The sequence below is a fragment of the Gavia stellata genome, chromosome 17, assembly GCF_030936135.1.
Source record: "Gavia stellata isolate bGavSte3 chromosome 17, bGavSte3.hap2, whole genome shotgun sequence".
In the NCBI taxonomy this organism is placed as follows: domain Eukaryota; kingdom Metazoa; phylum Chordata; class Aves; order Gaviiformes; family Gaviidae; genus Gavia; species Gavia stellata.
The window spans coordinates 7,289,677-7,314,844 of record NC_082610.1 but is presented as its reverse complement, the minus strand read 5'-3'; the positions used below and the strand labels follow the sequence as shown (position 1 = coordinate 7,314,844).

The 25,168-nt window shown below is 38.6% G+C and overlaps 1 protein-coding gene across 1 annotated transcript; it reads left to right on the top strand.

Annotated features, from left to right (window-relative positions):
* On the top strand, positions 1 to 22,963 carry CCDC34 (coiled-coil domain containing 34). The gene is made up of 6 exons (XM_059826105.1): positions 1 to 368; positions 4,118 to 4,250; positions 6,715 to 6,822; positions 19,054 to 19,212; positions 20,893 to 21,034; positions 22,654 to 22,963. The coding sequence occupies exons 1-6, from the start codon at positions 1 to 3 to the stop codon at positions 22,866 to 22,868; spliced, it is 1,125 nt and encodes a 374-aa protein (XP_059682088.1). The 3' UTR covers positions 22,869 to 22,963.
* Positions 22,964 to 25,168: the final 2,205 nt, after the last annotated feature.

Below are 25,168 nucleotides of genomic sequence, written 5' to 3'. Positions count from 1 at the left end.
ATGGCGGCGGGGCGAGGGGGGGGCGGGGGGGAGGAGGCCGCGGGGGCCGCCGGGAGCGCGGGTCGTGCCGTGCGGGCTGGGCCTGCCGGGGGCCGCCGCTCTGTGGTGGCGGGAAGGCGGGAGGCCTCCGTTAACCGCCGCCCTCTCCCTCAGGTGCCACCCGCCGGCATGAGCAGTGGCGCCCGGACCCGCGGCAGGAGGAGGAGGGCCGCCCGCCTCAGCCCCCTGTCCTCCACCAGCTCAGAGGACGAGGAGCCCCTCAGTCCCTCCGGCTGCTCCCCGCCCTCCCCCGCGTCCCGCCCCAGCTCCCCGAGCGGCGACGAGGAGGAGGAGCGGGCGGCGGCCTCCCGGAGCCGGCGAGGCGATAGGTAACCCCTGCGTCTGGGCCCAGGTTGGAGCCGGGAGCTCGGGGCCGCCCCTTGCGTGAGGAGCTGGGCTGCCGCACTCGCCTCCCTCCGCTTGAGGCCTTTGTTGGGGACAGAAGATTGTTTCACATAAATACAGACTTGTTTGCATAGATAAGCGCTTTAGGCACCTCGTTCCCTTTTTATGATATCTTGGGAAGTCGCAGGTTACGGTTGTCTTTTCTATGGGTAGTTGAGGATTTCTATGGGTTTGTAAAATACCTATAAGCTGTTGACCTGAGCCTCAGGGCCTTTGCACATTAAAAAGGTACAGCCATTCCTGTCATCCCTTTAAATGTTCTTGGAGACTAAAGGGCTATTCTGCCTCGTGTATATCACTATATCCAGAGTCAGTTTTGTGTGTATGCGTTGCACAGTTCTTGTTCCCGTGGCTTAATTTCATTCCCTTTTAAGTATATGCAAATTTAATGTGTCTTCTTTCCCTTGGGATCTCCTCTGCTTGACAGGAGAATAAATAATTATTATTCCTCCCTTTAAAATAGAAGGGGGAAGAGCAGGGAGTGCCTGTCTCATCCTGGAATACAACCTTTGCAATGAGAACTTTGCAGATCTGTGCAGTAACTGATGGTGGATGTAACGAACAAAACTAAACTGAGCTGAAAGTGCCAGTGGGGTAAGGGAAGGACAGCTGAGCTTCATGGAGGCGCAGGGTTCCAGTGTGGTTCTCAAACTTCATGGAGAGCAGTGAAGGGATATGGACCACACTGAACTTTTCTTATAAGCATTTCTTTAAAAAGGTGCTAAAAGTCCAGGCAAGGTGTTCAAATGTAGTCAGAAATAGAAGCTTCAGAGTGAAAAGCATATTAGCCAATGGTCCCTACAGTTTCAGGTTTTCTGTTACCTCTCCCTTTACTCCTTCCCAATAAGCAATTTTGTTCCTGTACCTTGAAGTTCTGTAGTGCTTAGTTCAAACTACTACATGTCTTTGCAGCTTGAGATGCTACTTGAAACAGCTCTTAATTTTTGGGCCTGTTGCTGCAGTATTCCCTGGCAGCAGAAGGATGCAACTGAAGACGACCTCTGTTAGGGCCTGAGTTGAACAATCTCATGAAACTCTGCGGGCACAATATATACTTCACTCATGCAGACACTGCATCTGAATAATACTGCTGCTGTGTTGTAATAAGTGTCTACCCAGTGTTCATATAGCAGCTTCCGTGTATAACTGCCAAGATCTTGAAAGTATAATAATAAAAAACACTTTTTCTTACACAGCCACTACCCCCCCACATGTGCACATGCTCTCTCAAAGAGTCTTTTTGTTGTTGTTGTCCTCTTAAAACTACACAAAAATTAGCCGGAGGCAGACATCTAACGTGGGAAATGCAATATTTGCAAAAGAGAAAGGCTTAAAACAAGGCCTTGTGAAATGGTGTTAGGCATTTTCATACTTTCATTATGGATCAGTGTTATGTTTGATGGCATGACTTAAGTGAATATATGGTAAATGATAATCACAGTGTTTTCCATTACTCAGACTTCAGTTCTAATGCCAAATGTATCTAATTTGATTTAAGATACTTATCTAAAAACAAATGTGCACTCGAGAATGTGGTACTTTAAGTAGTCTGTTATTTTAATTATTCTGAGGAAGGTGATAGCTGTGAAGATGCTAGCATTTCAGAAAATTGTCCCATGAAATTCAAAGTCTGTGTGGCTCAGAATACATAATCAGTGTGCCAGGGAGAGTGCGACTGGTGGCTGGGATGCACGCTGAGAAGGATTGGGTTCCAGTCCAGGCTCTGGTGCAGTCTGAGAGCTTCAGACATAATGCTGCAGAGGAGGAGAAATGTTTCTCCTGACAGTTCTTCACATTGAGCTTGTGTTTTCCTCTGTTTAAACTTAATTTTCTGTTATTTCTTACTTGTATATGATAAGTTTTTAATTTATTACTGTGATTTTTTTTTTTTTTTGAGAATTTAAGAGCTTGAACTTTATAATTACTGATACAAGAAAACACATAGTAAATATTATTTTCCTTAATTAATTCCTTCTACTAGTACTTTTTCTCAGGTTGGTCTAATATGTCAGCATTATTCTAGTACAAGGTGCCATAATGCAAATTATGCACAGCAAAAGAATGTATTGAGGAAGTATCCTTGCCCAAAATGTCAAGTCTGGACAAAGCGGTGTTCGTTTCCTGATTTTGAATGCATACTACTTTTATCCTTATCTTTAATAAACTTTCAGAGAGCTATTTTCTAACAAAATGTGTTATTATGCATTCTTAAGTTGCATCCCTTATTATATGTACCTGTTTAAAAACTGTCTCTGTTAAATTTTTGGTCTTTGTTAAGGCTGTAGCATAAAAGCCCTAGGGTGCAGCAGAGCGTGCTGGACAGCGCTTGGCCTGTGCTGCTTCTGTGTGTGCATTGTCTGCGTGTCAGGATGTCCTGTCAGTTCTGTTGTGCTACATCTCTGTGGCAGTATGGTCTAAAGAGGGTTGGGGGCTGATTCTGTGTGGGGAAAACAACCCTTTTCCAGACTAGTTTCAGCATGAATCAATTCCCGTGGACATGTCGTGGCTTGACCAGTGAACGGTCGTGTTAGTGCACATGCATGTGGGTTAAAACTGACATTGTCCCCAAATGCTTTGTGTCACAGAAGTATATTCTGAAGTTTACTGGGACATAAAATGTTTTGCAACAGAGTATTGCTCTTCCCTGTGAATTCGTAATACTTCTACATTGATAAAAACCAGATACCTTATGTGTAAAAGATTTATCTCAGGAGCATTAATGTAATATGCTTGTTTGGATGCCTCTTGTGTAGCTTGAATTCAGCAGAATTACTCACTGTAGTGAAGTATGTACATAGGTACTTATTTCCAGAGCCCACACGTCCATGTAAAATGCTAAAATGAAGTCTAGTTTCACTGTTTTGAAGAAAAAATTCTGTATAAGATAGGAGAAATCTTGTAAAGAAATCTATTGGCATGTTTTCAAATATACTGTCTTACTTATGAGATAGTACATGTATAGAGTATTATAAAAGATATTTCTGGCCTGAGGCTAGGATTGCTGCATTATTCATGAGTAAAGAAGTTATGAGTGAGTTATGCAAGGTATCCTGTTAAAAGTCTAATAGAACCTTGTATAATATGATCAAGTATTGTATGCAAGCCATATTTGTTAAGTATGTTTCCTGTGAAAGTTTTTTAGGGTGGAAAACTTTATCTATTAGAGTGAGTGGATTCTTAGTCCTCAGGTTGCTTGATATCATGAATCCAATTCTATAGGACTTGAAAGAAGAAAAAATATTCTTGATTATCCTTTGCTCATGCTAAAGGCCACTTGATACATGGAGCCTCTCTGTGTTAATGTTAAAACTTTGATTTCCCTTCATTTCCATATGTGAGAAGGAAGGTGACACTTTGATGTTTCTGGTGTTAGTTTTTGTTTAGTTCATAAAAGGTAATGCTTGAATCTGTTCCACAGTTTGGAACAGGGGGAAAAAAAAAAGTCACTAGCAAGCTGGAATTTAATAAGTAGAATGTAAGGGGGATGGTCAGAGGTGCACTGTAAATGCCATTTATCCATTCTGGAGATTACTAAGCAAGCAGAAAAATGATGTCATTGTTGCCACAATATGCCATAAAAGAAATGTCATTTTTCAAGGCAGTAGCGCTGCTTAACTTTTCAGTCAAATGGATTGCATAGAATATTCTTTTACGTTTCTTATTTTTAATTCAGGAAGGCTGAAGACTCTGAAATAGCATGGGGGAAAAAAGAGTCACCTTTGAAAGATAATCTTTCACCATGGGAAGAGTGGTTCATTGGCAAAGAGAAGGAGCTACGTGCCCGCTTACAAGCTAGAGCTGCAGAGGTGAATACATCCGATGGGCTTGATGTTAAGTCTAACAGAAGATAGCAAGCAGAGGAATTTTTTTTTTTCTTTTGGTTGTGGAAACACAAGTATTTTTGTCCATTATTTTTTTAGTGTTTTGGGCCTCCATAGTGTTTTTGTTTGATAATGCTGACATGATTCGTGCTGCGTGCATTCTCTTTTGCTAAATGTTATGCTTCATTGAAGTGGTGCTGTGTAATATTTTGCTTATCCAACCGTCAGGTAATGGTTCGAGTTTAAAGGATTAAAACATTTATATAATTGGTACCTTGATTTTCATCATGGGTCTATACGCCTGCATGTAGGTAGTGAAACACGACAGGGCGTGTGCTGGGTGTAAGTATGCCAAACTACTTGGTTAGATATGAGGCACAGTGTTGTCACCCACTTAGTGTGTAATTATACAACTGTTCGATGTCCTTTCCCAGGATAGGTTTCCCTGTCCCAACATTTTTTTTCCTCCTTCTATTTTTTGCCCCTTTGCAAATGAAGTGTTCTTGAATACTGGGGCTGGGGCAGAATTAAGTGAGAGCGAGCGCTATATCTTTTCTTGATTAATATGTTTGTAGTTGCAGTTGATTAAATGATACTGTTGTTTAAAATCAAATTGGAAGTATTGGGTAGTGGTTAGAACAATCACATCAAAGTTAGATCATTTCTCCCTTTAGTTACTGATTTACTATTTGACCTTGAGCAATGTCCTAACCTTTCTGTGATTCACTTTATCTGTGAAGTGAATATAACATACAGCTGTTTTATGTGGGCTACCTCATGTTGTTTATAAAGCACCCACCGCTGGAAGGATCTGGAACAGTCTTTTAGAGGTCGGCATTGCACCAAAATAGTTTGTTAAACTTATTTCTCAAGTTCTGATTCGTTAATATTCACCACACATTTAATGACTTTCCCTTTAGATTCCAGTTTGGTAATTGTCTCTCCCTATTTTGATTTTTAAGTACAAAAAATGAGCCGAAGTAATTTCTGGTGTCATGTAGAAAATGTGATTTGTGTATGGACTTCTCGTGTGCTCTTGATGAGGAACCAAAGCAATTTATTCTTGTGTATCACACAACAGCATTTATACGGTACTAAATGGAATCTGGAAGATGTCTCTCTTAACTATACATTAAGAGCAGTCATAGGACAAGCATTATTTAAAGCCGTGTAGAAATTGGTGGAATAGGTACATGTTTTATTTTTAATTTGTAAGATTTTGAAAACATTGTATGTTAAACTGCAATGTAGGCAACTCAGATAGCTTATATCAGGGGAAAAATACAATCAACCTTTTTGTAAGATGCCAGAAGAGAACAAAATGTGTGATTGTGATATAAAAATGTATTACTACATTTGCATATAAAAAGTATTCTAAACTGATATCCTAAGAAGCAACTGTGAAGTCCCGGATCTTTTGCTGACAGCAGCACTGAGTCTGCCCTGAATGTCGGAAATGTGGGTAAACATTTGGAGTGGATAGTGGGTGGGGTCTTCTAAGGTAGTTACAGTGCCATCACCTTTTACAGAAGCCAGGATCCCTGCAATACAGATGTCTCAGAACTCAATACAGCAACAACTATATTTTCAAACTGTGTCTGTATTGTGTTTTCTTTGAGCTCTCTGTAGGCTCTTGTTTTTTCTTGATGTCTTACTAAATTGAAATTCAGTGTCATCAGAAGAGCGGGTTCTCTCTGAAACGGACTGTAGTGTAGGGACCATAAAATCAGTTTCATGGAAATAATTCCATCTATTTATGTTTGAAGGTATGAATTTTCATTGAAAAACAGCACTTTGTGCTAATGCTACTGTTAGAGAAGCTAGACATCTCAAATTGTCATCTTAGTCATGTTTTATCGATTCATTTCCTTGGAGAGATGTAAGTGATTGCAGATATACTGTATGTCCTATAAAGTTACTTAGGAATTTCTTCTCTCATCTTCAAAATAAATATCCTATTTCAAAATGTTCAAAAATCTGCAATAATTTTGTCTTTAATAAGCTTTGGGTTAAGCCCTAAGGTTCCTGTTCTGATACTAAAAATCACAAGTAAGTAATATTTCACTTAGCTTTTGATGCCTTCCTGAATGCAGAATACTATACTGTGTAAATTTTAAGTGTTGTAGAAAAGTACTGCTGCAAATTAAGATTGCACTGACTGAAAGGGCATTTAAATAAGCTGAGGAGTAATTTGTTATGTTGAATTGTTTCTAAAGTCTAATTAAAATATGTGTTTCCAGTTCATATTCTAAAAATTATACATTTCCATTGATTGTATTTCATAATATTTCTGTGTTGACTGTCATCCATCTTCTCCAAAATCTTAATGAAGGAAAAATTTCAACATCTAATGCTTACATTGTTTTAACTGCAGCTCTACTTCCAGTATTGAGTGTATTGGTGTAGATGGTCACCACAGATTTAAGATGTATACTTTTTCTTTAATTAGGAAATGAATATACAGCTAGAGAAGATGAAGCAAAAGCAAGAATGTGAAAGGAGGAAAAGGATCGCTGAAGAGAAGCACAAGGAATGGGTCCAAAAAAAAAAAGAAGAGGTAAATATTGCTTTGGCTGCAAATATTCTAGCACATACCATGCTTAAGTAAACCTATGTAAAATTTACTTAGACTGTTTGGACAACCATGTTTTTAGTTTGAATGAATGGCTGTTTTAATTGAAAATTATAAAACCACGCCAACACAGTTAAACATTTTTCCAAGACTGATTTTTTTTTTTTTTTTTCTTCCTGTAAGGTATAAAGAGATTTGTTTTCTGACTAGTCAGATAACTGAGAATTGACCTACATCTTGTGCAGTAGCCTTCTGCTAATTATAGCTGGGGTTCTGGTCTCCAGTATATCCTACTCTTTCTGACTTCCTAGGTTCAATGCCCAAGTATTTTGGGTAAAGTGTACGTCTTGACTGTCTGCAATGTCTTGTACACCAAGTAGAGCCAGAAGAAGGATTTAGTTAAGTACCGTTGTGGACAGGCAAATAGTATGGTAGAGTTTAGAGGGATAATTGAGGTGTGAGGCCAGATTCAGGAAATTCTCAGTAGACCACAGTTAGCAATTGGGAATTCCTTCATCCAAAAAATCATTTCTGAGTGGGATCGAAATTTTTTTTAAGTTCTCTTGAGAGGGATGCCTAAGTCCAGGGTCAGAAGCAGATAGAATCCTGATCTCAATGGGGCACTGTACAACTCTGTGTCACACAAAGCAAGCACGTATGCTGGGTGGCAGAAATGGGAGCGTTTGGGAGGCTTGGGCTTCTTCAGCCCCTGGTTGTTCATGAGCATATGTATTCAATTGTCTTATGGTCTGTAGCAATACCAGTTGCTTACTGTTCTGTACTTCTGGTTCTGAATAAAATCAGATGAAAATTGATTAAAAATACCACAATGTAGAGCTAGATATCCAGACCTCATACATTTGTCTTCACCATTTCAGAGCTCCTTCTTAAGATTCAGTCTAGAACCACTAGAATAACCTGTGTTTGGATCTAACATAATTACTCTTAGTCTCAATGCTGACTGAATGATTGGCATAAACCTGCCCCAAAACCAATCATGCTCTAAGCATTTATTATGATGTAGAAAGTGTCCTCCCTTATTAAAGTACACAGCAAAAAGTAGATTTATTATCAGCACAAACAATGCTGTTTTCCTCATCTAAAATGCAAATTAAATTATAGGTGTCTGTAACTATTCATTGGCTTGAAAGAGTTTGGGCTGCCTGTTAAAATTGTTCACAGTTCAAAACAGTGAAAGTTCTCATTCTCTCTCCTCCCCCCTCCTGCCCCCACACCTTCAACTTCTGTAAACTTCTACCTTTTTGGGTCCTCCAAAGACCTTTGTCTTTGTGGGTTTACTGATTAACTTCTTTTCTATTGTCAGTGGGAATAGGAGGTCTTTTTTATGGTAATCACATCAGCCCAGAGGACAGGGGAAAAAACATATTTGTGTCTGGACTTTATCATATTATAGTTTGGAAGGATAAGGTCATCCTTAGGCCATGTCCCAAGCTTTTACCAAAAGTAATCTGATTTTCATTTAAATCAGATGATTCATTGGCTAGTCTTCTCTGTAAACCACACTCAAATCAAGAACAAACTGAACTTAAAAGCTTAGCTGTCTTGAGGATATTAACATTTGTGCTGCATAGACCTTACCACTTCAAGTTCCCACAAGATTGTCTGTGGATCTGTACACAGACTGAAGGATAAATATGTCAATTCAGTCACTGAGAGGGTGTTTAAAATTGCTTGAAGATTTCACATGAAGTTTAAGGTTAGATTCATGAGCACTGGCAGTTGCTATGATTTTCTTGGGGAGTGTGTATATATCTCGTATTTGGGATAGTTCACTTCATTTCCTCCTAGAAGCATCAAAAGGTGCTCCCTGAGGCAAAACACGCAGTATTCTTCACTGAAATACCCATTAAGCACTCACCTTTTTCATATCCAGTTACTGATTCTGAGCCCCTGTGTGTAGACTGCAGAAAATGCTTTACTTGAGAGGAGGCAGTACTTTGAGGGATGTTACCACTATGATCTCCGCAAGTCTGTATCCCTTCCCATTGCTGAATATTGCACTGACGAAGGAAGTAAGGCACGGTTGAGCGTACATGAAACTTTTTCCTTCATCTTGAGCATCCAGCACCAGGAGACACTGCTGGAAGAATCTTCATACCGTGAATGTGAGAGACATTTATGTCAGAAATAGAATGTTCGTACTTGCGTAAAAGAATTCTGCTGGTTTTCTGTATGCCAAGCCGGTTTTCTTGCGTTTTGTTGCATGGCGATGTCAGTTGCGATGCTCTTACTGATAAATATAGTCCTTTAGGGTCAGGTTAGGAAGGAAATCTTGAGCACTTTTTTTGTTCACTGGCAGTTTCTTTTTTTTTATTGTTTAATATATATTTAAAACTATATGCTGTGAAGTTTTTTTTATGTTTCCAATCATTTTACATAAACTGTTTTTGAAAATAAAGGAATCATAACCATTTAATATTCTTCTATGTAAATAGCTTTTGTGATTTCAAAGGGTGTAAATGAACTAGAAGTAATATTTTGAAATATGAACTACAAAGAACATTCTAAGCTGTGAAATATGTTTATGAAAATATGGCAAAATTTTGCAGCCCACTGGGATTTAAAAGCTTAATAAAATCAACTGGAAGGTGCTGTCCTGGTTCTACTAATGCCTTTACAATTTTCAGTAAGGTACCAGATCTCTGCTGGACAAAGAGTCTTATTTTCTCTCTCTTAAGGTTGAGTCATTTGTGGCCAAACAGTAAATTGTCTGTTTGACTTGTTTTGTATGTAACAGAGCTCTATTTTTTAACAAGTCACAGGAAATCAATCAAAATATTTTAACTCTACAATATCTCCAAATGTGCTTTTGATTCCAGAAGAAAATTTTCTTGAACCCAACAAGATTTTGTATGTAACTAAAACTTTTATTTCTGAGTTACTGTTAGATTTGTTGATAAAAATGAGGTGGGCATGATTATAAATGCTGAGCAAGCAAAGTTGGTGTTCAGCGTCATGTTTTCATTATTAAAGTAGCCTTGATTTGAGTAGCGTGCAGAACTGGACATAGATCAGCAAAGCTGTTAGAATCTGTCTTAATCTTTCTGGAATGTTAAAATATTTGCTTGATTGCTAATTGCTGTATTTAGACTCCAGTTTGGTAAGGAGCTCTGTGTAGGCAACTCATAGCTGAACTGTGAAGTTTAAAAAGAAAGGAATTGATGTCCTCGATCCCCATCTCATCATAGAACTAAATCTTGAATAGGTATTGAAAACTAACTACTGTCTCATTTCTTCAGGTTAGAATGAATGCTTGTGAAAGCTTATTTTCTCCATGTGTGTTCATTATGGGACTTTATGTGGTTTTTTTTCTTTTTTTTTTTTTGGCTAGAATATATCATTAAAAAAAAGAGACCTTTGAGGTCTATCATTTCATGTTTATATGCTGACTCCCTGTAGATACTGAACAGATCAGTTAACTTCAGTCATTGTTCTCCACCACTGAGTAAGTTTAAAAAAAACAGCCAACACCACCCTCACTTCACACCCCCCACACCCCCCCCAAACTGTATCTTGGAATTGGGGGACCTACATGTGTGATACGTTTTGAAAATCTCTTGTCCATATTGGCAACTTTACGACTTATGTCTTGTCAACTATGTTCTTGCTTAACAAATAAAAGTTTTGTGACTGTTTGGCTTAGGAGGCTGTAGATGATATGTAGACTGTTTACAGACTTGGGTAAATTACAGTTTAAGGAGGAAGATAAAAAGTACTGCTTAACATCTTCAAAATATTTGGGCATTGCATTTCTAGTTCCTTCCAAGGATTTTTCTCTCTCATCTAAATTCTGATGGATTAATATGTGATGACAAAACTCTGGCTGGGTACAAAATATGCAAAAAAAAAAAAAGTGATAAGTGAGGTCATAGATGTTCAGAGTTGATCACTCATTCATACTTTCTTTTGTAGTGTTTACTTTGAAGACCACCACTATTCAGAATTTGTCCAATATGGTCAATTCAAAGTTCCTTCACAGTGTGACCAGGCACTGGTTCGACTGCCTGGTAACTTGCTGTGTTCTACCCAGTGGAATTTTCTGGAGATGCTAGTGAAAAGCTTTTCTTCTGTTTTGGAAAATATGTAAGCTGCTGTCTGAAGCCAGTTTGGTTTTTTTCCCCTCATTTGTCCTTGAGTTAATTAATTCAAGACATATGTAGCCTTCTTCCAGGAAGAAAACTTTACCCTTACAACCTCATCTCCGAGGAATGAGGTGCAGTATGGAGAACTCCTTGCTAGAGTTTGGTTTATAAAAACCTTTGTCTTTCCAGACTTCCTTTCTTCCTTTATTCAGTGTCCTGTTACTGGTATTTCTCTAAAGAGCTGAGGATGGTTTTGACTATGGACCTTTATGTCGTCTCACAGGAAATGTTCTTATCTTCATGTAAACAGGGACCCAGCCCCTGCCTTTCTAGTTTGTAAGCATAATTTGGGTTTAACTTGCCCACCTATCAAGAGTGCTGTGTTTACAAGGCTGTATGTGAAGAAACCCAGTTACATAGGACTGACTTCCTAATGTTTTGCCATAGAATAGGAAGCTTGTTGTTGACAGTTTTTTTTTTTTTCTTTTCCTGTTTTACGTGAACTTTTGATCCTGAGATGTGGAATGTCTTTCATTCCTATCAACAACTATGGGATTGAACACTTAAGCAAGGTACATGTTACTGCAGAATTGCTGATTAATTGCCTTCAAATCAAAGTACCAAAAGCTTTGAGAAATGCATTGTGGATGGATAAATTGTGAAGTGTCTGTAAACTGCTGTGACCGTTTAATTCTTTAGAACATTGTCATAACAGTCAGAACCTCTTATGAATTAATGCTGAATAACAGATTAGGATTAAAGGTCAGGCCTGATGACAACAGCTTTTTGGTTAAATATGTAAAAAGTTAACACTGATGCAGTGCACTTCACACTCTATGCTCTATTTAATATGGTATCTTCCAATCATATTTAATCGGCCTTTATTAACTCTGCAAAACTACTTCATTCTTAGAATGCCAATAGAATATGAACTTAGAAATATCTAGAGTATTCAGTTCATGTATATGCATATGTGTACATATAAATACTTATATATTGTTGTGGGTTAGCTGCGGTAGGCAGCTAAGCTCCATACAGCTGCTCACTCACTCCCCCACAGTGGGATGGGGGAGAGAAGCGGAAGGGTAAAAGTGTGAAAACTCGTGAGCTGAGATAAAGACCGTTTACTAGGTAAAGCAAAAGCGGTGCACAAAAGCAAAGCAAAATAAGGAATTCTTTCAGTCCTTCCCATCGGCTGGCAGGTGTTTAGCCTTTTCCAGAAAAGCAGGACTTCATCTCCCGTAATGATTACTTGGGAAGACAAATGCCGTAAGGCCTAAAGTTCCTCCCCTTCCTTCTTTCCCCCAGCTTTTATTGCTGAGCAGCATGTCATATGGTATGGAATATCCCTTTGGTCAGTTGGGGTCAGCTCTTCCAGCTGTGTCCCCTCCCAACTTCTTGGACTCCCCTGACCTACTTGCTATCAGGACAGAGTGAGAAATAGAGAAGGCCATGAAGCTGTATAAGCACTGCTCAGCAATAACTAAACCACTGTTGTGTTATCAACACTGTTTTGGTCACAAATCCAAAACATAGCACCACAGGAGCTGCTATGAAGAAAATTAACTCCATCCCAGCCAAAACCCAGTACATATGTCATATGTATATTTGCAACAGTAACTGAAATCTCGAAAGTGGAATTCTTGCATCCCAAAATAACTGTAATTCTGAAATTCATGTTGTAACATCTTTGTTTTTAGTCTTTAACTTCCATATAATACGTCATGCTATATTAATGTGATATCTAGCGAAGTTGTAGAAGCACAAGTAGTGAAGTTACATGTTTTACATTGGAAAAACTAATTATTCTAATACCAATCTTAATTTGACTGTAGCATTTCTAAAACTTTCTGCATTGTTGAATAGAGAATAAGGCATCACTTTTTATTTTTTCTTATAAGTAAATATGAGCAAAGCAAGCATTAATCATAGAACTTTGATGTTTTGTTGTTCATTTTTTCTTTCAGTAAGTCCCCATTACTTACAGAAAAATATAATTTTAATGGAAAACAGGTGCAGGATGGGAAAATTCTGTTTTAATGCTTTTTCATTGAAAATTTTGTTCTTAGAATTTACTTTGCTGTTGGCTTGATAGCCTTTATAAGAAGGAAGAAGCAGTAAGAAATATGAAAGCCTAGAACCAACACACTATAAAATAATGAATGATGATGTTCTTGGAGCAGACTTCCCTTTCTTGGTGTGCTGCATGATTCCTTCCAGAAGAGAGACTTAGATTCCAGCTCTTACTCCAAAGACTTTTTGTTTAATGCATTCTTTATCTCACCATTGTTAATACAGAACACAGATTGTTCAGCAGCTTGAGCATGACTTTCAAGTTAAAAAGTCATGCTCACTCATGCTCTCTTTCTTTCATCCAATGGATTGTTAATTATTTTGTGAGGAGTGGTACCGCTTCAACAGAAAGGGTGGAGGATCCTGTCATCCCAGCCTGCAGCCTGGTAGATGGAGTCTTCCCCCCACAGTGGGACATGTTAGTTTGAATCCCCTCAGGCAGAGAGGTAATGAAATCCGGATCTTCCCTGTCCTAGGTTAATGTTCTAACAGCTGAACTATTGTTCTGAGCTAAAGCAGTGGTTGCTGCTGCATTTTATGTAGAGCCTGATGTGCTATGGTTTTTGCTGACAGTTTAGACTTGAAAGAGATGCTGAGAAGTTCACCTTTTTCAAGACTGAAGCCTTTCAAGAAATGTATTTGTGAGGGAAGCTTAAATATCTACTATAAATACTTCTCAATCTTGAGAACCAACTGCATTTGAGAAATTAAATGCCCAAGTCTTGTCTTTACATATCCGAACATTTTTGTGACTCTGGGCATAATTTCTTAAGGGATTTTTTTTCTGCATATTGTGGGTTTTTCAGCACCTAGACCTGGAGTTGTATTTTACAAAACAGGGTTTGGTGGGTTTTTTTTTTTTTTTTTGCATAGTGTTGATGTGTCCTTACACAAAACTTTTCTGTGAGGTCATGCATGGCCAATGCCATGGTTATAATTTTAGGTTGTACCTGAATCTTACCTGTATCCAGACTTACCTTTAGATTTCTGTAAGTAGAGTGAACTGATTTCTCATGGTTAGTGTTAGAATGAGTTTTAGATAGACTTGTGGAGGAGGAATTCAGAGAATTCAGAGTGGCTGATGATTAAAATACAAGTGTTCGTGTATTTCAGCAGCATTTGTGGAGCCTGCATTCTTCTGAAGACCCTGAGAGTGTTGAGGGACCAAGTACACTAAGTCTGCTTGTCACATATACTGAGTACCCACGTGAAAGGAACACAGTTTGGGAGAAAGATCCATGTATGTCACCATCTTAAAATTCTCCAATTACTAGACCGCAGCGGGGTCTGCATTGACTTTGTGTGAACTTAAGCAGTAAATTGTTGTAAACCTGCCTGTCTGTAGACAACCGCAGCTCAGTGTTGTTTTGCTGACCTCCTTTCTAGCCTCTGGTTCTTTTCACATGCCAGTTCAGCAGAGATTAAAGAAGTATTTCTGTGGGCTAGGCTTGGTGACTGAGCTGTGTTATAGGGCTAAATTGAAAAGATAATAAGAATTGGTTGAACAACCCAGATTTCTGAGGCTGCTAAATGTGGTTGTTGTTCAGGATTATTATGAGGATAAATGAGGAAATTTGGATATATGTTCTGATGTTGGCAGTGTGGACTTTTCCTGTATTTTACCATCAGTCATCGTAAAATGATGCTAGAATATGGTAGCTAAGATGTCAGAGCAAACAGCTGTGAAATAGAACCATCACTTGTCTATGAAGAGAAAAATGTTGTCACATTCTGCAGACCAGAAAATGGGAAAGGATTGCTGTGAGAAGAATCTTAAAAATATAAACCACAACATTAATTTCTGGAAATACTTCTATTCAGTGACACTCTACATTGAAAATGCAGAAGAGAAAGCAGCTCTGCACTTTACCCTTTCCAGCCTCTCATTTAATCATTGATATGGAAATACAGAAATATGTATTTTATTAATTTTCTTCCAGTTGGATATAGTGTCTCTGTTTCAATGGCAATTGGGCTTTTTTCTGCCTGGAAAATTATTTAATCTTTCTGCCTTCTGTCAGTACGAAAGTGGGATGCTTGTTCAAATTTTGAATTCTTTTGACAATTCTCCACATATACATAGGTCTGATTTTTCTTGAAAATGTAGTAGTTCTGCTGATGAGACATTGGTTTGGTTACTGACTCAGTGAGACACATGCTGCCTACTGAGTCACTGTCACTGCTTTTTGGGACGCTGCATTTGTTTTGGGTGGGGGATTTCCAAGTACTGACGTAGCCTAGGCTTCATTAGGTTCTGAGGCTTGATAGGATCACAGCCCAGAGCAGTGAACCCACAGGCCAGATTTGTATCCTTTCTCCTTCATAATGTGCTTGGGTGGGGTGGCGGGAGAACAAGCCTTTCTTGCAATGAGTAATTGGATGTTTTACAATCAATACCTTAATTTATGTAATACCTGTAATCATATTTTAAAGTGTATGTAAGTTTGCTAGTGGTTTAGTGAATAGATCGTGTCTGTTTTGAACACAAGATCAAAGAGAATTTTTAAAACCCAATCTGACAATACCAAGCATAAACAAATTATATAATTTCCCTCCCCCCGTATATACGTGGAAGGAGAGTGAAGGGAGGATTGAAGAACATGTACATTAATGTGCACATTCCTCGCATTTTTGATAGACTTGTATAAGAGAAAGTAATAAGGATGGGGAGAAGCTGGGAAGTCCAGGGTGACGGGAGCTCGACATGAAACAGGTTATTAAAGCAGCTGGGAATGTGGTGTACACTAGCTTTATGAAGGAAAAGCTATTCTGTGCACGAGAGAAAGAGGAAGCGTTTCTGATTTGTCTGCAGAATAACTTCTAGGCATCTGCAGAGCCTGCAGTTCTGCAGGGACTCTCCCCATCTTAAGGATGTTTCACTGGAAGTAAAACTTAGCAATAGTTGTGGCTTTCATGATAGTGTGCATGGCATATCATTTTTTACATAGGACCTAATTTAACTTTGGGTCAGCCAGGATAGTGGCTAAACTCATCTGAAGTATTATGATTAAAGATACGTAATTTAAGAAGCTTCCCCGCCTTTTAATTACAGTCTTTAAAAAGGTTTTTAGTCTATTTTCTGCTTATAATTGTTGTCCATTATTGAACAATTCCCCTAGGTATGGAAGGGCCCCTATATTTATTTTCACACTTTTTATATGATAAGACACTTAGCTAAAGACTATAGCTGTGAAAGAGCCTTACTTTTAAAACTTACTTTCACGTAAAATAGAGATAAGCCAGCAAACAATAAAAGATTTGAAATCTTTGTAAGCCTTCTTCACCAATGGTTTTAACTCACTGTTTTACCGTATATCTCTCATCTATGTTAATGCTTTTTATATGTCCCAGACTACCATTGTCTCGAAACAGGAGTGGTTGAGAGATGCGTGTGGGGAATATTTGGTAATGAAGGGACAGAGGAACAGCTCTGAATAAAAGAGATTAAGATGAATTTTAGACGAAGAAGGAGGAAAAGCTTAGACAATTAGCTATTTGTTTTTCATGCAGGTGAACTGCATAATTTGCCAAAAATAGATTATTTTTATTTTTAACTTATTTAGGCATGGAAGGGTTTGTTTCATGTTAAGAAAGATCTTGTTTCCATTCTTCACTGGTACAAAAACTTTTCAGAATCTCAACTTTTTTTTTCTTCAGAATGAAGTTCTTTTTTTCATTGGTCTTAGTTGTAAATAATAATTTCATCATATGTACAGGCCTTACAAACAGTGTTGTGAAATCATATTAATAAGACTTCCATTATTTTGTAGTTCTATGGAGTTTTACATTCCAGAATATGCATTGAAATTGGAGTGTATTCATATCTGACCCTTTTCCCTACACTGCAGAACAGATTCAGCTGATATTCGCTAGAATGTATTAGAAGTGAAATAAAAAGAAAAGTAAAAACAACCAAGGAGAAAATATAGTTCATAGCTAATTGTTTTGTGAAATTGTATGAAGTGTGTACACAAATAACTCTGTTGTCAGATTAGAATATTTGACAAGAATATACCAAAACAGTGGTACTTTAAAGTATGATGGGTTAGGTGAAGAAACATCCACCTCAGAGATTATGGTAAATACAGTTACTAAGGCATAGCTTGTAAAGGGGGGGGGGAAATCCCAGAGTTAATGCATAATTTAGCTGCCGATGTTAAAACTGTAGTAATGCTTCTAGTGTTGGCAAACACAGAGAGGGGCACACTAACTCAAGCAATTCTGTAAACTGGCTTCTTCTGATAAGAAGTCTGCAGTTTAGCATTATGACACGCTAAGAAAAAATGAATGCCAAGAGCAAGCTAAGATTATGCTTAGAGTGATTTATTTATCGAGACAATTTCATGTAGTGTGGCTAAGGATTCAAACATGAAAGCACTTATTAACCAGTACTGTGTCTTAAAAAAAATTGGCAAATGTTTTAACCTGAAAGCAATGCATTTTCTCTTTGTTGGCCCTGTTTTTGCACCCTGTCATCTCCTCCGATAAATGGCAGATATAAGTTAGTGTTTTGCAGGGCAGTATAAGCTAAAGTTTTTATATGATGCTACTATATTGGATGGCTGGTAAATTTTGGTTTGGAGGACAAGGATTGAACTAGCAGATATCCTGTTTAGAACAGACTGAGAGAACTCTGCTGGTCCCCAGCTCCAGTATTATGGCTTCTGCTTCTTTATGCATAACTGGATCTTCCAAAAGTGCAATAAATCTGAAAAAACAGGGGGGGTGGGGCCCCATGGGGGGAGTAGGGCAGAGCTCTAGCTTTCTGCCTTTTTGTGCTTGTAAGAGGTAAAATGGGAAGGGAAGTATATTCCTGCTCTTCTTGTAAATGTGTTTTTCCTCTTTTCCATAAAGAAGACAGACCCAGTTCATTATACTTTGCAGTTGTAGTTCCAGGCATTTGACATCCATGCTGCCAACTATAGTAATTCTGAGTCAGCATAAGTTCCTGCTAAACTACACATCTCCTTTGTTCAAGAGGATTATGCAGGGGAACATACAAGAAAAACATTTCTTAAAAGGAAAACAAGATTTTTATGCAGCAGTTCTTTTCTATGAAGTGGAAACTTGTTTGATCTCAAGTCTTCTGCCTCTCCTCCGAGTCATGCGCAGTTTGTCTGGTAAAGATTTTTGTCTCTAGGTGTGTACGCGGGTTCTTCAGAGCAAAGCAAGCTAAGCAGAAGTAGTACTGAATCAGTAGAATCCCAGATATTTAATAAAGGTTACAGGGAAGGGAAGTGAGAGCTATTGTTAGTCTTCAGATGAAAATACGTCCTTCTCCAGATCGAGAAAAGGCCATCAATGTGTGCTCGTTGGCTTAGAGTATGGTCCCCAAAACACTGTTGTGTACCGTTAGATACACACACCCCCCGACAAGACGTAGAAGTGAATGACATCTCTGTGTATTGTATCTTCCAAATTATACAGACAGCAATTTCACTTCACACTCAGTTTCCATTTTTTGCCTGCCTTAGAATGTGTTTTCTCATTTTCCCTTTCATCATTTGAAGAAAAATGTGTAGACTGATTCATAGAAGAAGTCCATATGTGAATCAACTAAAGAATATAAAAAACATGGAGAATACTACAAAACATGAACTGGATTCTCATGTGAACTTCTTATTTTCATGTCGATTTATGCTGAAGTGTGCTGAACAATCTGTCTATCTCAATGACTCTTGGAATGGGGCAATTTGCCTGACTTCCATTTGGAACTGTAGTTTGCTCTGGATTCACTGAAAAGTAAAATTAACACAACATTGTCAAGAATTGCAACATATATTTCTTTCCCAGAAATATTGAGAAGTGCCTGAAGTGTTTAAAAAAAAAAAAGTCTGAATAAATAAAACAGAGTAGTAAACATAATACCATAAGGAGTGCTGAAAGTAAATTTTTTGTCATGTTTTCTGACAAGTTTATATGTTTAAAACTATTTTATCTGGAACCTAGCGATGAATAGGTTCTGTTTTCAAAGAGCTTGCAATATGATTGAAGTATACAGAAAAGTTTCTATTCCGCTTCTTTGATATGTTTCATGTAGGAAAGAAAGGAAAGGGAACGAAAGCTGAGCAGAGAAATGGCAGAAAAAGCCACAAAGGAACTAGAAAAAATGCAGTTACAAGAAAAGGCCAAAGTGAAGTATAAAGAATGGTTAAAGAAGAAGAGAGCCGAAGAGGCAGAAAAGAAGAAGAAAGAGAAGGTATTAATCAGCTAATCATTTATTTGGATGGGGTTACCTAATCTGTAACTTATATTGGTTGATTGAATTGTTTGGAATTTATCAAATGGCAGTGTTGTACATGAAAAAAATTTTCAAAAGTTTTAATGTTACTACATTGAAGACATTGAGGTATGGTCAGCAAAGCAAGATGCATATTAACACATTTTTGTTAATAGTCTTTGCAAACCCACTGCAATTGTGATATGATAAGGGAAAGAGAAATGCAAATCACACAGTGTACCTTTATTACTCAGTACTTTATTACTCAGTACTTTGCAGGGTGACCCAGACAGAAAACAGGTGGCATTCTGGGCATTTTTCTCCCAGCACCACTATTGTTACATTATCATTATACTTGCATATATTTCTAATTAAAAGCATTTTTCTTCATATCTGTCTGTACCAATCTGATGCTAGGAGTTCTAATTTTAATGTTTTTTCATATTAGTTCATCACCTATGTGTTTTTATAGTGAGCTTCAGAAGACCTCTTCCTTGTTGTAAGCTTCCTAAAGTATGGGCTTTGAGGTCCTCTAGTTCACTAGAACAAATGATCTAATGAGGCTATGCTTGCAGGAATCACCCAGAAGTCCTCTGAAATACCACATATTGGTAATGATTATGCCTGAAAACTATGAAATGTGTGGCCAGATGTCTTATCTGTGAAGGTGATCGGTTGTATTTTAATTTAATTAACATTACAGTATAATTTTTCAGTAGAATATGTAATATTGTATGAGTACTACGCTACTGTCGTAGCTAAATGTGGGGGAGGATTGTCGTGCAAAGAATTTATCAATACTCCCCCTGTAATTACACCAGTTGTTCTTAAAGTTCGGAAAACATTTGTAAGTATTTCACAAGTACATATAATAGTTCCTCTTTAAAATACCGTAAGCTGTATCAGATCAGTTTTCAGGCGTTAATGACCTTAATTTTGCAGTCTTTCAAAATTTCCCATATAATTCAAGCATTCTTAAATATTCTGTACTGGTGGTGGTTATTTCTTGCTTAACAAACTGATTCTGTGTCCCTGCTGAGCCTCTAAAATGCATAGCACAAGGACCTTGAAACCCAAGAAAATGAAAGTCATCAGACAGATTTAAACCACATGCATTCGTTTAGTCATGTCTTCATTACGTACGTTCTTATAAGCCATGTTCGCTGTATCAGTTAAACTTAGTTTAAATCCAAACGCCATGCCTAAACATACTGCTGTTACTCTTACTTCTGATTAGTGGTTCCCCAAGCCTGCTCCAGGCTTGGAGGCAATCCCATCATGGGGCTGTATGAATATGGGTAAGTGAGAAGAGTGGATGGCTGTTCCAGATGCAGTAGCCTCTTTAGGCTACTGCAGCACAGTAGGCTCTGGTCATCTGCCCATTATGTTCAGAATATCTTCTACATGTAGTCTTCCAAAAGGTTTCTCAGAGCTCTTTCTCAGAGAAACACTGGATTAATGAGGAGGTTGATGGGGTTTTTTTTTCAGACTTAAATGAAAAAAAAAGCAACTTTTCCATTTTCAGGAAAATGTATTTGTATTTGAAAACATATTTGAAATACATTCAGCAGTCTGGGAATCTGCAAAAGATTTATTTACCATTTTGTGTATGTTGTATAGGGCTTTGTCTGTAAGTATCTTAGATTGTTTTATTTTTAGGAAAAAGAAAAAGAAAGGGAAGCTGAGCTACAGGAGAAGAAAGCAAGATCAGAGAAGATCTTTAAGGAATGGCTACATAATGCTAGAAATAAACCACGCCCTGTTTTAAGTGGTTATGGCATCCCACATGGGAAGTCTACAGGTTTGTACTTCTGCAACACATGTAGTGACTTAAGTTTGTGGTTCCTTTGCTCTAATCTTTTAATGTAAAATGAAGCCTGTTTAAGATTTTCATCTAGTATCTAATTTTGGCACATGGGAATGAATATCTCGTAAGAGAAGCTTTTACTCTGAGACCCTTTGTACGTTTTTTGTAGCCCTTCATGTTATTTGGTAGGAAAATTGTATTATTTGAGAGAATAATGTGGCATACCAAATTATAACTGATTTTGATCTTATTTTCCTTATCAGGGATAGGAATCACTAGAGCCAGTTACTGGTTCCTGTGAAGCAAATCAGTGATGTTAGCATCCTGGTAATGTTAGTGTTTGTGTTACAGAAGGTGTGTGCCACCTTATCGGACCTGAATCCTGCTTAGAAAAGAGGTGGCTTTTGGAGATGTAAGGATTAATAAGAGACTGACGGAAGTCCTGCCTGAAAAAGGAGACATGGGAATCAACCCGTGTTCTGACCTAAGATTTCCTTTCCATTTAGCTGTACACCTGCATCGCACCTTCTTGGCTTCTGTAATCCTATTCCTTTTTTGTTTTAAAGGGAAGTTGTAAAGAGAATGCTGTTGATAGCGTGGTGTTTTGTGACTCTCACTTTATTTTTGTATTTTTTGTCATCCCACGTGGTACAAAAGCAGAAGAGCAGTAAGAAAAAGTATTGCATTTTACATTTGAGTGCTTAATTAAATTTTCTTGAAAAACTTATATATACTTTTCCCTTTATTTTTTTATAGAATTAAAATAATTTGCATTATTTGAATTCGCAACAGGAAATATTTTAGAACCTAAATTCCAGGCTCTGAATGTTTAAGAAAAATGTATAAAGCAGGTGAACAACCTTTGCTTTTTTTGCTTACATCTGTTTATAGATGGTGATACGCTTTGCCTTCATGTTCTGTTTTGGACCTTCATTACTTCCCCACAGCTGCAATCACTTGTTTAAGTGATTTTTTGAAAAATGTTTCTCTACTCAGTTGTGTTCATGCAATAGAATATATTACAGACTTTGTTTTACACAACCGCATGATGTGTATGCACTGAAATTTCACTACAGACAAATGACTGATAGGGCAACACGTTCCTTCTGTTGCATTTTAGGTTTTCTGATATTGCTTTATGGGCCCTAGGTTATTAATTACAGATTGTTAATGTATATATGGACAATTAGTGTATTTTTCTCCTCAATAAAATGAAGAATAATAGTGAAACAAAGGTGGAAAAACATGTGAGCTTTGCGTATGTGGTGACAGGAAGTTTTATTTATAAAGGCTTTGAAATAATGCAAAGTAGCCAATTCATAGGCATTTACAGCTTTTAAGTATACAAAGAATGGAGCATTCTGAATGTTACACAGCATTCAACCTGCTTATTATTTTAAATAGAGATGAAGAATATGCCAGTTATTGGTAAAAAAAAAAGTGGAAGATTTCTTACTTTGAATCATTTAAATTACGTGATGTGTCTCTGCTGTCTTCCTCTGAAGATGCTATTGTGTCTTTGTTAGTCCAGATGATTATTATAACTGTTTGCATTGTGAAGCTTGTAGTGTAAATATTCCTTTTTAGTTACGTGTATTTTCTAAACATTTTAGGGTGTGCTGATGGAAATTCGTATCCAGTTCCAGCATATTGTAACCCCATTCCTTGGAAACCTGTACATGTGCCTCCTCCAAAGGAAGACAATGTTCTTAGCATGAAGACGACCAAGAGATCTGTATCTTGTCAGTCACATGCGTCTTCGCCTGTGGTAATTTATAAGCCCAAGAACAACTCTTGTATTGGATCCTTGTGCAGAAAGCAGTTATAGTACAGAAAACAAAACTATTCTTATGATCTTGAGTGAACTGGGCCATAAATATGAAATTAAATGTAGTTATATGTCCAAAACAGGCGCTTTTTTTTGTGAACAGGTTTTGTATTTACAGCTAACTGACCAATCAGCTTTTAAAATTTTTTTTTATATGTTGCATTTTAGTAAAAATAAAATAAAATAAAATCATATTTAGCCAACTGTAATGGGACTGTACCTCAATACCAATAAACTGCCCAGGATTGTTTCTTCCTTTCCTCCTCCTTTGTTGCTGAAGGAGTTCTTTTGTGTATGTGATTATTCTTTTGGGCAACAGTATTACTGGGTTATTTTAAAGATGCTAATTATAACGGACTTCAAAACAATTCTTGGCTTAATGCGGAAGGAGTTCAAGGCCTGCCTGCAATTGCAGGGCTATGATGTCATAGGGATTGCAGAGATGTAGTGGGGTAGCTTACATCGCTGGAGTGCTGCAATGGATGGATACAGGCTCTTTAGGAAGCACAGGCTGGGACAGCAAGAAGGGGAGAGAGCAGGAGGAACACATGAAGTTTTGCCAGAGGACTGATGATTAGCCAGCTGAGATCTAATGCGTTGAGATTAAAAAGGGAGACCAAGGTGGGCAATGTTGTGGTGGGTGTCTGCCACAGACCACGTGATGGGGTGGTGTCTGTGACATTCTTCAGGCAGCTGGAAGAAGCCTTATGCTTGCAGGCCCTGGTGTCATAGGGAGACTTGAACCACGCTGAAATCTGCTGGAAGGGTAACACAGCGGGGCGCAAGCAATCAGGGGAGTTTCTGGAGAGCAGTGGTACACAGCTGGTAGAGGAGCTGACAAGGGGAGGCTCTTTGCTGGACATGATATGTACTAACACGGGGGAGCTGCTTGGGGATGTGAAGGTTGGGGCAGCTTTGCCTGCAATGACCATGGGATGGTGGAGTTCAGGATCCTGAGAGGAGGGAACAAATAGCAGGATCACAACCCTGAACTTCAGGAGAGCAGATTTTGTCTTGTTCAGGAACTTGCTTGGAAAAATCCCATGGGATATGGTCATGGAGAGAAGAGGGATCCAGGAGAGCTGGTGATTTTCAAAGATTGCTTCCTCCAAGCTCAAGGATGGTCCATCCCAATGAGCAGAAAGTCAAGCAGGAGTGGCAGAAAGCCTGCATAGGTGAACAAGGAACCCCTGACTAAAATTAAATACAAAAAGGAAGCGTACAAGAGGGGGCAGCAGGAACAGGTGACCCTGGTGGAATATAGAAACTCTGTCCAAGTGTGCAGGGATGGGATTAGGAAAGCTAAAGCCTATCTGGAGTTGAAACTAGCAAGGGATGTGAAGGGCAACAAGAAGGGCTTCTGTAGGTATAACCTCAGTAAAAGGGAAATTAGGACAAATGTGGGCCCCCTGCCACATGGGACAGGGGCTTGGTGACAATGGACACAGAAAAGGCCAAGGTAGTGGATGCCTTTTTCACTTTTTTTTTTTTTCCTGGCAATCTGCTGATTGACCTCAGCAATCACAGGTCCCAGAGTCCAGTGGGAAAATCTGGAGCAAGGAAGACAACCTTGGTGGAGGAGGATCAGTTTAGGGAATACCTAAAGGTGATGGATGCGGCAAAGTGGCCAGCAGCCTCCTGGGCTGCATGAGAAAGAGCCCTGGCCAGCAAGCTGAGGGAAGCGATCCTTCCCCTGTACTCAGCGCTGGTTGAGACCACATCCGGAGCGCTATGCCCAGTCCTGGGTACCCCTGTAAAAACAGTGACATGGACATACTGGAGCAAGCTTAGCGAAGGGCCACAAAGATGATGAAGGTATCGGAGCACCTGACAGACAAAGAGAAGCTGAGAGAGTTCAGCGTGGAGGAGAGAAAGCTCAGGGGAGATCTTACCAATGTCTGTAAATACCTGATGGGTGGAGAGAGAAAGACAGAGCAGACTGTTCTCAGTAGTGCCCAGCGACAGGAAAAGAGGCAATGGGCACAAATCAAAATACAGGAAATTCCATTTAAGCATGAGACAGAAATTTTTAAAGTGAGAGTGATCAAATGCTAGAACAGGTTGCCCAGAGATGTTGTGGAGTCTCCATGCTTGGAGATGCTCGAAACCTGACTGGGCACAGCCCTGAGCAACTGGCTCTAGCTGGCCCTGTTTTGAACAAGGGCGTTGGACTGGATGATTTCCAGAGGTTCTTCCAATCTCAACAAGTCTGTAATTAATGGTGAAAAGCAGAAAGAAATAAGAATTTTTTTTCCTGTTATCATAGTTGTATCACTTCAAGAAATATATTGTTATCCTTT